This window comes from Typopeltis vanoorti, chromosome 9 (genome assembly GCF_054136105.1).
Source record: "Typopeltis vanoorti isolate ZY-2024b chromosome 9, IOZ_Tvanoo_1.0, whole genome shotgun sequence".
NCBI lineage: Eukaryota > Metazoa > Arthropoda > Arachnida > Uropygi > Thelyphonidae > Typopeltis > Typopeltis vanoorti.
Window position 1 is genome coordinate 110,201,053 of NC_143557.1, and position 14,709 is coordinate 110,215,761.

The 14,709-nt window shown below is 34.2% G+C and overlaps 1 protein-coding gene across 1 annotated transcript in view; it reads left to right on the forward strand.

The window, feature by feature from the left end:
- Window positions 1–14,709, forward strand: part of pch2 (pachytene checkpoint 2 protein) — a 272,348-nt gene that overhangs the window by 148,694 nt on the left and 108,945 nt on the right. Inside the window, exon 7 of the mRNA XM_090398476.1 lies at window positions 8,208–8,294. Within this exon, the coding sequence (XP_090254602.1) occupies window positions 8,208–8,294 (87 nt within the window). The remainder of the gene's footprint in view (window positions 1–8,207; window positions 8,295–14,709) is intronic.

Consider the following 14,709-nt stretch of genomic DNA (forward strand, 5'->3'; position numbering starts at 1 on the left):
TTACTTTCAAATTTTTTATTGTGATTTAAAATTGTTAAGTGTTGAGGTATTTCTGGTGATTTGTTTAGACAAATCACCAGAAATACCATTAAACATTCTGTTTAATGGTATTTATTAAATAAATACCATTAAACATTCTGTTTATGCTAATGGAGACAATGTGTCAGCTATCATACGTAACTCCTCACTTGCCATTTACATAGAGTGTGTGTGCTTGCTCGCCGAGGAGTTTGATGGGTGATTGACAGCTGACAGAGAGAGTGTTCGGTATTTGAGTAACGAGGAAAACAAGTAAGAGAGCTAATGGAAATTTAAGAATGGCAACTGGAGAATTTTGTTCTTAGCAAGTTTTTAAGTTTTACATGACACTCGGGAGAATATTAATAGAAGATCTCAAAAAGGAATTGTAGAACTGTGAGTCTTTAAACTGGGGGAGTTGAGGCTGTCAACAAGTATTTAGTAAATAAAAGAAGATATTGCAGTCGATGTTCTAATTGAATGTTCGAGGAAACACTGAATGGAAAGTTTCATCTTCTGTCTTAAGGACACTGGATTATTATGGAAAGGTAATTTGGGAAACTTGAAACTGTAAAGCAGCTTAACATGAAGAGTTCAACTTGGATAAATTGTTTATGGAGTATTAAGAGAAGAGTATGTTTTCTCTGGTACAAAAATTAGTAAATTGTGTGACAAATAGAATTTCTAGAGGTAAGAATATTTATACTTCAGTGAGACAAGAGAAATAATATTGTATGCTACATAAGGGAGGTAAAAAAAGGATCTCATGGAAAGGAAGAAGAAAATTTTTATATTTTTGGAAAGGGCCTAACAAAGAAACTGACTAAACATTTTTGTTGTGAAAACAAGGTGTTTAGTCTGGTAGATACGATTAAGTATATGTCAATAATAGAATGAATCGGAGAGAATGAATGATTTTAATGTTTGGATAAGAAAGTCTCTAGAGTATAGATTTATTTTAGAAGGCCTTGGATTCAGTTATTTTCTTAGTTATGTAATTTTATTTAAAGTGTATATATTGTTTTTGTTTCATTAAATGTATATATTTTTTATTTGGTTTTGTATAATAATATTTGGATTCTAAAAGAAATAGTTCAAAGACATTTTGCCAATCAGAATTGAACCCTTGTGTAATTAATAAACACTTGGAGTAAAAATCTCTTTAGAGATGAAATAAACAATCATTATAACACCAGCTTCTTCCTTCATTCTCTTCTTTTAGCATTTAACTGCATTGCCTTACTGCTCAAATAATTCAGTTTTTGCTTCTCTCTCTCTCTCTCTCAACTCCTAAAACAGATTGACTAGGTTTGTGCACAGCCTTCCTGAAGCCATGCCACATGATTTGTGCTTTCCATGTCATTATTTTGTGCACTGGCTCTTTCCTAACATCTGAGCATCTCACTCTGATAATTCTAGCAGTATCCAGCAATGCTTTCGTGTTAATATAGATGGTAGCCTTTAAGTATGTATTCTAAGCTTCAGTTGCACTATACTCTTAACAAAGTAGCGGTTAGATTCTGCCTCTGTTCTAGTGTTTTGTGCAGAACTGGCCCATTTTGATAAAATAACAAAATGATCACATGTACATGAGGAAAAAAATATTTAATCTTTGTAGAACTTTTGGCTAAGTTTCATAGCCATTCTCGGTGCAGTTGAAAAGGGATAAACACAATAAGTAACAACACTTAAATTGCAAGAGTGTGAAAATATAAACATCAACTACAGGAGGATAACTTCATCTACAGCTCTTAGGATTCAATAAATAAATAAATTTAAGTATTTACAATTTTATGAAATAAGAATGAGGAGTGTTACTTAGGATGATTTCCCAAAATTGAGAAAATTTAAGGCAATCGTTTTTTGTTGATGTTCAGACTGAGAACGTGAGCTTGATGATATGGAATAATACTTAGCATAAGTATCATTCTGCTACTTTGTCATCCACTTACATCTCGATATTTAAATCTATTCATTTTATGCATTCAGTTTTTATCCATGTTCATGTGGATGCTATCAGGTGAGAACCAAGTGTGTACTTGTAAATATCTTTATTCTTGAAATAGGTGTTGGTTATCCTCAGTCCATTTAGTATACATAACTGGTGGAGTTCAAACACTATCAGGAAAAGCAGTATATATATATATATATCAGAATTAGACAGTATCAACTAGAGTGACATGGGCAAATATCAAAATGGGGGAATTGGACAATGAGACATTTTTGCATATGATCTCACAGAAAGTTCTACTAAAGAAGAAATCGAGGAATCTAAATTGATGAATTTTTCTAGGCATTAAAGAAGGCATCTTACACAAAGAAAAAGGAAAAGTTGATCTTTGTTGGAGATCTAAACAGTTGAGTAGGAAAGGATTGCTAGACATAGAAATGTTTTGGGAAAATTTGGAGAAAGGAGCAAAGCTAATAATAATAAGTACTTGCTGGGTTTCTGTTCAGGACATGTACTAGTCATTACTGACACCATGACACCAACATAAATATGTGCACAAATTCACATGTAAAGAAACACAAGAAATAAATAGTCTCCTTGATTATGATATTGTTAATAGCAACATCTTCACTCGGGGTTGTTCAGAGGATTTGAAATAGGAACTAATCCTTTAATTTTGAGCAGGATAAAATTGTGTGAAAGTTCCTCTAGAAGTTGTGCACTTGTAATGTGTGTAATTTGTAGACTTGTTTGCTTCACTTTTCTTATAAAGTCTTTAAACTTAGAGAATGATTTATTGACAGGCATTGAAAGCAAAATGGTGACTGCTTTGTGTGTGCTTGAGTTAAATTTTAAAAGATTTTAGTAATTTTTTGAAATCTGAGGTGTGCTACAAGTATTTGTTGAATTATGTTGATGAATTATGTATTTTTAGGGCAGATGGAAAGATTGTGTACGAAGTACAACTTGAATTGGGCATTGATGAGCAGTGATATATCATTGACTGAGGACAATAGCAGCAAGAATTAATTGACTAATGCTAACACATTCCTCAGTGTGTTGGCATTAGCTAATCTCACTTGTATGGTCTCTTAAACAGAATGGGAGAAGAAAGGTAAACAAAGCAAGTATTTATTTGCCAGGATGGCAGGAAAAGACCCAGATGAAGAACAAGATTCAGGTGGATTGATACTGTAAGAAGTGCTTCATAAGACTAAAATATAAGATTTCATAATATTGAAGCCTTGAAAGATAACAGTTTAATGTGGAGGAAAATTGTTTATAGGAAATTGATAATGATGTAACTTATCATAATATGCTCTATCCTCTCCAACATGTCAGAAATTTGAAGATGATTTTTACTCATTTGTCAAATGGTTTGTTATTCCTGCATAGTTATTGGAATCAGTGTCAACTTGGTATCCAAATCCCCTGAAACGAGTTATATCACTTTTTTAAACTGTTGAATATCAAGGCAGCCAGCACTTTTAAGCTGGTTAAAAAAAGCACTCTTTCCAACTTCTTAAGCCACAGTAGGAGCATAGCAGGTAACACAGCATTCAAATTTAACAATCGGCCATTTTTTGTTAAAATCCTAGCAGAATATTACTGGCATTTCTATTAAGTAACAGTTGCACTCCTTGCTAATGTTTGTCATCCTCTTGTACTTAGTTCATGTACTCAGGACTTGCTGAATGGCATCTTTTCCTTTTTAAATCAGTTAGTAAATCAGGTGACAAATGACAAGCCTAAATTGATTGAACGATGCAACCTATAGAAGTGTCTGTGGTACTAAACACAGATGCTGTGTTTGCATCTGTGGTACTTTATCCTTGATCTCATCTTTCCATACTATTTATGTTGGTTTGGTTATGCTGTATTTATCAAAGGACTGTGTTTAATATAAGAAACAACTGCATTCCTTATTTGGTTGAAATCAGTTGAATGCTATAATCTGCAGTTATATGCATAGGAAATGAACAATCTCTATTCATTTTATTCCATTTGAGCTGAATTTCTCAAAAGACCTATATTCCACATTCAGTTGAAATCAGTAAAAGTATATGTGAAGTGGAAAACAATGCTCAGCTTAAGACTCACTGCCATGACCCTTGATATGTACAACTGTAAACTTATTTTCCAGCTGAGAACCAGATTCATATAATTATAAATGTATTGTAATACATAGCGAGTTATTTATCATCATTAGTTTCCCGATATGTACCCCTTGAGGGTACATAGCGGGAAAGGTGCACTGGTTATTACTAATATCCTAGAACTAATTTTCACTATTATATCACTGACAGAATACCAGATGGAAAATTATTACATAAGTTTGAACAAATGGGAATGGATATGAATGGATTGGTGGCTGATACATGACATCAGAGGGTAGTGTTTGGAGTGCAATCACGGCGAATGAGGGTGATTGGTGGAGTGTACTAGGACCACCACTTTATTAGTACATTAATGTACTAATTTGTACATTAATGATATAGCAGAAGATTTGAGGGGTGATATTCAATTGTTTGTTGATGATGGAAGGCAGTAGTTGATAAAGTGATACAGATATCTTGCAGGATGACTTAAATAAATTGGCAGTGTACACAAAGGACAATGATTGTCATACAGGAAAGATTACAGGAAATTGAGGCTAGGGATCTGGGGGTAGTGATGGATAAAGATTTGAAATTCAGTGGACATATTGCAAGAGTTGGCAAAATAACTCAGATGTTGAAGAACACGTTGACAAGTAAAAATAGGGTGGTTATTATATCCCACTTTATAAGCTATGATTCCTTCACATGTCGACTGCTGTGCACATTTTTTGGTCACCTGCTTTCTGGGACTGGGAGATGGTGGAGAGGATTCAGAGATGAGTGACCAAACTCATGATATGTTTGTTGAATGTACCCTGTGAGGATAGATTGAAGGTGTGTAGGTTGCAGAGTTTAGCTGACAGGCAGAGGAGAGAGGAAATATAATCAAAACTTAAGTTACTAAAGAGATTCTGTAAGATTGACAAAAGAAAATTTGCAATACGTAGGGAGTAGGGATAAAACAAGGGGTCACACTTGAAAGTGGTCCAAATGTGTGGGTAGTAAATGTGTAAATTCACCACTTTACTTGGAAAGTGGTGAATGAGTAGAATTGGATTGCCAGAGGTGATTGGGAGTGCCCCAACAGTGAATAAGATTAAGGAGACGTATGATACATATTGTGTTAATGGATAATGTGGGTCTTTTGCGATGAGTCTTTTGACTCCATGGAATACTCATATAAATAATAATAATAATCCTGGTTTTCTGACAAACAGCATGGACCCTAGCTTGCTTGAAATCTTGTCACATATCATCATGTATATTTCTGGTTTAAGCCAATAAACCAGAGAGATTTGGGACTTGGTCAGCCAAGTCCCAAATTTCCAATCCATCCTAGTTTGTTCAGTACCTAGTAATGGGATGCATCATGTGAAGGTGAGGATTGGACATTAGGTCATATGCCCCAGTTGGTTTTCCCCATTTTTTGACCCTTAAGTTGTTTCATTATTTATTTAACCTGTTGAAAAATGTAGGGAAGGGAAACTGTCCATTTGCTGTATAAATTTGTACTGTTGGACTTAATTTTTCAATAAGGGAAGATTACGCTATGTGTAGAACTAAAATTTTGATCACCCCTTCTCTTCCCTCAGCTTCTGGCTTACCTTCTGAGAATTGTTTGAGCTACTACTGTCAAATTTAGTATTGCAGGCTGTGGCAGGTCCAAAGCTGTGTTTGGATCCAAAATTTTGATACCTGAGGATCATGCATCATCATCTCCTTAATGAGTTTGGTTTTGACAATGTTTAAGCATTCTGATCTCAAGTCCCAAATTGCATGGAATTCCCATCCCACAGTAGGAAATTTTGCATGCCTTCTGTTTGATTGAAAAAAAAAAAACATTGCGGTATATTATTATCCAAAATTTTGATTCTCTTGGGTAGTTTAACCAATGTCTTCACTGAAAACGACTGCAAATGTCAGACTGTGTTTGAATCCATAGAATCTGGAATAGTTCTCATCACCTGATTCTGTGTAGCTTTTGGTTTATATCTTAAGAAATGTTGGACTTAGCATTTTATTGTTAAAATAAAATGCTAACAAGAAAATTGCAGACTGTTTGAGTCCAAAATTTTAATTGTTGGCTAGTTACCCCTTTCCTCTTTTCTGGTTTCTGGCTTGCATCATAAGGACCATTTGACCTACCATCGCAAAATTTTACATACCTTCTGTTTGATTGAAAAAAGCAGCGTGGTATATTATTATCCAGAATTTTGATTCTCTTGAGTAGTTTACCTAACAAGTTTTCACTGCTACATTATTTTTTACTTATATTATGAGAATTACTTGGTTGCAAATAGCAAGATTTTTCTTTTATTTTTTCTGCTTTTTTAAATTTATTTTTATTAATATGCAGTATTAAGAAAGAAAACATATTCATTTAAATCATTTGCTATTTTCTGAATGCAATTAAAGAAAAAATAATTATATAAGTATTAAGAAAATTTCTTTTGAAGTAGCCACTGATTTTAAAAGAAGGCAGAAATCATTTTAATACATACAAAATGTCTGATTTAGATATGTCGTCAGAAATTTGAGAAACAAAATGAAAAAGAAAAATCTTCACATTATATTAGGCTTGAAAACTCAGTATTTATTTATTAATTAAAAAAAAAAAAACTAATAAAAGATATGATCCAAGTCTGCATATTTGAGCAATCTGCTAACTATAAAAATAAAAAGCCGTAAACATTTTTCACTTGATTATTAAATATGAATCTTATGGACAAGTAATGGTGTAATTTTATTCCAAACTTAAGATAGCTAGACTAATGTAAGATTTTGAAAGTTTATTTTTCACTTGGTTAGACTATAATAAATTTAGTTTAATCCTTTATCCAAGTGTGAGCAAACAAAGTTTGCGCCTGAAAATATCTTCAGGACTAGGGCAAGGCAGCACAACACCGGGTAACTCATAGCAAAGGTGGAGCAAGCCAGCATCACTCCCATCTCAGTATCTCCCACAATGCAAAACACATCTCCTTGGAGATATGTATAATGTTATGCATTAAGGGAAGGGCCACCACCCAGACTAGTTTCGACCTTTATTGAGGTCTCCTCAGTGGGAGCCAGGCCCAGAGGTGGAGATACTACGCAGAAGCAATGGCAGGTCATCTTTACCTATAGGAGCTGCCAAACGGTGTGCATCCTTTTTATTAAATTACTCTGGATTTAGAGAAAGATGTTGAAAGTTTATTTTTCACTTGGTTAGACTATAATAAACCTAGTTTAATCCTCCATCCAAGTGAGCAAACAAAGTTTGCGCCTGAAAATATCTTCAGGACTGGGGCAAGGCAGCAGAACAGCAGGCAACTTGTAGCAAAGGTGAAGCAAGCCAACATCACTCCCATCTTAGTATCTCCCACAATGCAGAACACATCTCCTTGCAGATATGTATAATGTTATGCATTAAGGGACGGGCCACCACCCAGACTAGTTTCGACCTTTATTGAGGTCTCCTCAGTGGGAGCCAGGCCTAGAGGTGGAGATACCAGGCAGAAGCAATGGCAGGTCATCTTTACCTATAGGGAGTGATGTTGGCTTGCTCCACCTTTGCTACGAGTTGCCCAGTGTTGTGCTGCCTTGCCCCAGTCCTGGAGATATTTTCAGGTGCAAGCTTTGTTTGCTCACACTTGGATGGAGGATTAAACTAGGTTTATTATAATGTAAGATTATTAATACTGTAAATTTGCTGAAAAAATCATGATGCTCCTAAAATGTTCTTATTGCTCTGATTCAGAACCACCCACTGTGCTATAAACACAAAATGACCCTCTTTACTTGCCCTCCTCATGGCAGTTGAACAAAATAAATTACTCACTTGTACTCTCACAAACCAGTCCATTTCCCAAATACTCTTGAACCACCAAATTCCTCCTAACACCTTTTAGAAAACCATTCCGCTTGCTCACCTTAAGTTTTCAGCTTTTCTCATCTGATCACGTTTTAATGAAATGGCAAGCACCCAGCATGTTTGTTGCTGGCTTACTATGTATATATTGTTTTGTTTTTTTTATTCTCTTAATTACTGACATTCTATTAATTTTAACTTTTAAGACTAATTGTTACAAAGGATCTGTTCCAATGCCATAAATAGTAGCTTTTCTTTTGTGCTGAAAAAATTACTTAATTTTTTCCAGAGTGGAAAGCTTGTAATGAAACTGTTTCAAAAGATACAGGAATTGATAGATGATCCAGAAGCACTAGTTTTCATACTAATAGATGAGGTATAGTGTATTAATTTCTTTGCAACAGTTATACTCACAACAATATTTCATAATTATAGCATTATAACCACTGAATTGTCATTTATACAGTATTGATACTGAAAGCATTTTGTATTGATAATGCATCACAATAATTAATACTCTTGTTAATAAATATCCTGGTATTAACTGAGAATAGAAGTAATAATAACAAATTGAGATGATTCTATTTCATTAATTATTTTAATCTTCTAAAACACTCCTTACCACAGATACCTATATCTTTGTCTTTTCTAGTCATTTATTGTTATTTTCAGCTTTCCACCAGGAGTCCATCCATGAAATACCCAAATTCATATTTAATAACGGGATGCACATTTAATGACTAGTTTTTTCCAATGGTTGGTTTTTCAAGGAAAAACAAAGCATCCGGATTAAATCTCACCCAAGCCACCTTCTGAGACCTAATAACTCAATGCTGTGGTGGTGGTGGTGGTGGGGGGGGAAGAAGACCTAGAATAGGGCTTGAACTGTTTACTGACAGTTCATCATTGTGGCCAAACCAATATGCATACGACAAAATTCACCACCCATATATAGGTTAGCTTGTGTATCAATCAACTTGTCTTTCCCCTCTTAATCATTCACTCGCTTTTTTTTTTTTCATGTTCATACACACTCATAACAATACTAACATGTTCAGTACTGCCAAATTAAATGCATATTATGCATACTTTTTTTTTTTCTTTCTTTTTCTCTAGCCATAACAGCTATCTAATTTTCTCAAAATTGCATAAATTCACCATTTCTCTAACTTTGATGAAGATGATTCCACATTATCAGGCCTGAAAATACTTCAGGTGCAAACTTTGTTTGCTTACACTTGGATAAAGGATTAAACCAAGTATATAATGTCTTGGTATCTTTAATTTATATGATCCCACATATTTTCTATAGTTAAAAAGAAAATGAACTTTGTATATTTGTTATAATTCTTCTTCACATTCTTTTTTTAGTCTGCTTCTGATACAGCATGGCCAAAATGTAGCAAAATCTGTTATTATGTACCCTGACTTGACTTATAAACTTCATTTAAACATCTGCCTCCTGATAGATAAATTCATCAGATTACAACTAATCAACCACCTCTTTCTCATCATAATATAATTCCTCTGCACACTTCATCTTCTCTGAAAATGCTTGATTTTCCTGCCATCCATTACAAATCTTGGTAAAACTGGGGGTCATAGTCTAATATTGGACTGACTGAAGATTTGTACAATGGTATCGTTATTTCCTTTCTCCTATAGATAATGCTTCTTTAATTAATCCTACAATTTTCTGAGCTTAAGTAATAATTTTGGCAGTAAGATTTCTGAACTTCTTCCTATCATGGATTGTAGGTCAAGTGGCCTGTTCTTCTCTCATTCCTTCTTCCAAATCTTTTTCCATTTATTTTATTACTTACATGGTACTTAATTGGTTTTATTTTATTTTATTCAATTCATTCTAATCCATGAGATAATGAGTTGAGTCCCCAGTTAATAAGAAATTTTGCTATCTGGATCTATTTCTGGCAATTTCTGTCATCTCTCTGAAGCTCAATAATTGTTATCTTTTCTTCAGAGACTATAACCAAGTTTTTTTTTAGTCTACCTCTTGGTCATCTTCCTCCAGTGATTCTGTTTAAGACTGTATTTGGTGATCTCAAAGAGAACATTTTCTGACATGTTCAAACCATCTTGATTGTTGTTTAAGATTGTACAAGGTTGTATAAGATTGTGAGAGATGATTGTATAAGATTGTTACAATTGTACAAGGGGAGGAAAGCAAAAATAACTGGATTTATTATTATTATTATTTAATTTTATTAAAGTTTATAATACCATTCTATTATTCTAGTTTTCTTGAAAGTAATCTCTATTTATGTCAATGCACTTGTCCCAAAGTTTTTTTCCACTACTGGAAACAGTTTTGAAACTGTTTAACTGAAATACTGTTTATGGTCTCCAGTGATTTTTCTTTCACTTCATCCATATCAACAAATTCCTTCTCTTTCATGGTTTTTTTTATTCATGGTAATAAAAAAAAAAATCATATGGAGAGAAATCGGGCAAGTAGGAAGGGTGGGGAGCAACTGCCATGTTGTTTTCTGTCAAGAACTGTTGGACAGACAGACAAGGCTGTGTGGGCTGGGGCAATGTCATGGTGCAACAACCAATCTCTGCTACTCCACATTTCTGGCCATTTTCTTCACACATTGTCATGCAATCTTCTCAAAACATTGAGATAAAAATGTTGGGATGAACTAATTCTTTGAGTACAATTCCATGCACATCAGAAACAAATCAACATGTCTTGACGTTTGATTGAACTTGACATGTCTTCTTGAGTCTTGGTGAATTTGCATGTTTCCATTGGCTTGTTGCTTGTTTGTTTTCTTGATCATAACCATAGCACCAAGACATCCCTGGTCACAACTTTTCAAGTAAACTTCTGATCATTGAGAACTTGCACCCTCAAATCACAGCAAACATTCATGTTTTTTTTTATCCTCTGTGAGCAAATGAGGCACAAATTATATGACATCTGCAGTGAGTCACTGACTCCCTGGAGATGTCAGGTAGTAATAATTAATAATATATAAATTGCTCCAAAAGTTTCATTTTCCCAATCTTTCCCATATCCAAAATTTATTCTAAATAGCATTAATTTTCTATAAGCTTACCATATTTCTCTCCGTAATTATATATCACCATCATACAGTAAAGAATGAAGCTTAATAAATCACATTAAAAATCAGATTTAATGTGATTATAGAATCCTGCCTTATTGAGTTTTTATCAGACCATTTTTGTATAAATCCTTGAATTCTGCCAATTTATTTTTCTGTGTAAGGTCTGGTTGCAACCTACAGATTTATCATTTTGATTAGTTTTCACTTGGCATATACATTTCCAAGATCAAAAAATGTGATATATTTCCATGTCTTTGTTATATTCCTATGATCTTTCAAACTGTTTGTCATTAGGTAGTCTTGGCAATCCCTACTTGAACAGTTTCCAACTTATTTCTCACCAGTTTTTTGTTAATTTAGGTTTTTTAGCCTTTTCTAAAGTATTATTGCAAATTATCTTTTCTCACGTACTCTGTATTTAATATTTTATGGTATTTATACTTGATTAAACTTTGTACATTATGTGACATTGCAACTGCAAAATGTTTATACTGTGATGTAAATTGAGACAGTTTGGAGGAAAATGTTATTAAGCTGCTACTGAACATCATCATCATCAAATTCCTGCCATGTACCCTCAAGAGGTGTACAGGATATGATAGTACTACATGAAAAATTTACGTCATTACTAACTTCTTATCTACAATTTTTCTACAAATCAATCTGTCACCTGTGAAGACTCCAACATTATCAGATCTCGTATTTCGATCTTCTAAGGCACATTTTACCGTATCAAACCACCTATATCTTGGTCTACCTCTGGGTCTTTTCTTGCCAACCTGGCAGAGAATACTTGTTTTGCTAATCTTGCCTTGCCCATTCTATGTGACCATTCCACCTGAGATTAGCTCTGCTAACACATTCCTGGATGCTGACAATGTCAAGTTCTTTCCTAATATCCTCTTTTTTAATATTATATTCCCATTGATGCAATCTGTTCATGCTCCTAATCTTTCTCAGGACACTCATATCTACATTCTCTAGTCTTTGGTCAAGTGTTTTACTTCTGACTCAGCTCTCAGATCCATAAGTTAAAATTAGTTTGAACACTGTCTTGTATACGGCTAATTTACTATTTCCACTAATTTCTTTCTTATTCCATATAAATTTATTCATTTGACTTTCTACCATACCAGCTTTGTTGATACTGTTGTCTATTTCCATATTTAATTTACCATCTTCACTAAAAATCGTGCATAAGTAGCTGAAATGTTTTACTTGTTCCACAGGTTCTCCATTCCCAATGCAGTTGATATTTTCAATGCTCATATTTTTCTTGTTATTGCTAACCTTCATACCATATCTAGTACAACAGTTATTCAATTTAGTCGGGGAATCTTGCAGACTTGTAGCAGATTTATTTAGAAGTATAACATCATCCGCATAAAGCAAAGAGCTGAGATTAACATCTCCAATTTTGACATCGGGTTTAACACCACTTTCCTTCATAATGTGATCCATATAGATAATGAATAACAGAGGGGATAATGTATATCCTTCTCTGACACCAGATTTATCATTAAACCATCTTCCTGTACTTCCTTCAATTCTAACTGTTGACTTACAACTCAAATAAAGAATAAGTATCGCTTGATATAATGCCCAATTGACACCATATAACTGCTGCATTTTGAATAGCTTTTCTCTTGGCACCTTGTCATATGCACCAGATCTACAAAACTTAAATACAGATCTTTGTTATATTCCCATGATTTCTCAACTATTTGTTCTAAAGTGAAAACTGAACCTGATAACCTCTATTTGGTCTGAATCCAGCTTCTTCACCAAGTTTTTTTTCCACAATCCTTCTCAACTGTTTCTCAAGTATACTTGTGTAAATCTTACCAGAAAACTCAGTAGAGAAATACCTCTGCAATTTTCACATTGTTTTGTTTCCCTTTTTATATATGGGTACTATGAGAGCTCTACTCAAATTATCTGGAATTCCTCCCTCTGTCAAGGGCCTTCTGAACTGCAGTGCAGTCACTGTAAGACTTTTATACCTCCATACTTGAGCATTTCTGGTCGAATATCATCTATTCCTGAATGCATGCCTGTTGAGTGTTTTTTTTACCACTGTGCTATCACTGCTTGTTTCATTTAGCAATTTTTCAAAGTAATTACTCCATACTTCGAGGATATCTTTTTCTCCTGTTTTCATGTCAATTTTATCATATGTAACTCCTTTTACAGCACTCTTTCCTCCATTTCTAAGCTTCTTCAACAACCTCCAAAATATTTTGCCACCTTCATGATATTTATTTTCTATGTTCTTGCCAAAGTCCTCCCATGACTTTTGTTTAGCTAGTTTTACACAGTGTTTAGCATGCTTGCATTTGTCTCTGTGTTCTTTAAGAGCACAAGTTGACTTATTTGCCAGGAACTTTTGATATTCTTTCTTCTTTTCCTTCATTGCTTCCATCTGAACACTGCCCAACTTTAATTTGCTTTAAAACTTTCTTACATGTTATTCTTTTCAATGTGAAATTCAATTTTATCCTGCTCAAGACTAAATGGTGATCATTTCCAATTTCAAATCCTCTGTACACTGGTGTCCTACACAAGGGAGAAAACATCACTATCAACAATAATGTTGTCAATTAGATTTTTCTTATTCCTTGCCTATTCTCTCCATATGAATTTGTGCACATCTTTATGTTGGAAAATGGTGTTAGTAATAGCCAGTTCATGTCCTGAGCAGAAATCCAACTGGTATTTGCCATTATTATTAGCTTTGCTCTTTTCTCCAAATTTTTCCAAAATATTTTTGTATGTCTGACAATCATTTCCTACTCTGCTTATTTAGATCCCCAACAAGGTCCAACTTTTCCTTTTTCATTGTGTCAGTTGCTTTCTCTAAATCCTCAAAAAATTCTTTCACTTCTATTAGGAGAACCTTCTATAGGGACTATAGGCACAAATAAGTTTCATTGTCCAGTTCCCCATTCTGATATTTACCCATATCCCCATATCACTCTATTTGAGATTGCCTGCCATTCAAGATTAGCCTCGTATTTAGTGTTGAATACTATGGCTGCTCCTTCTTTTCCTTGATTGTCATTGCCTGAATATAACATTTTGTATTTTTTGCTCAGAAAGATCTCACCAGTTTTTGTCTTTTTTGTTTCAATCACCTGTATTATGTTAATCTGGTACTTATCCAATTCCTCAGTTAGCTCCATTTCTTTGTCATTCAGGCTTCTTTGCTGTTTGCCTTGGTTCCCTGGCGATAACAATGGGGGCCTTGTTTAACCGGGTGACGCCCCAGCTGGCATGAAATTCTGTCATGTTGTACCATTTATTTATTTATTTATGCACATGGCTTTGTGAAACTGGCAAGTGAAATGTACAATCACAATATTCAGAAAGAAATTATGAAAATCTTAACATGTAAAAGTTCATTACATAAAAGGCACAAACTGCTTTCTAAGTCTTCTTTTTTTAAAAAAATTGTTGGTATGCAATTTTTAAAAATTTTTTAAATGCAAATTGTGGTAAGTCATACACGTGGATGTTAAAAAGTAAAGGGGATAACACAGAGCCCTGTGGTCTAACAGCCTCCATTTATGTAGTTGGTAGCCACATCTGCCCTGGTTAATTCTGATCCTATTGATGGATGACCAAATCATCCTAGGAAGAGCAAAACCAGGTTGCAGAGCACAGGGTTCTTCTACCAGGAAGCCATTTGTTGGGAGATTG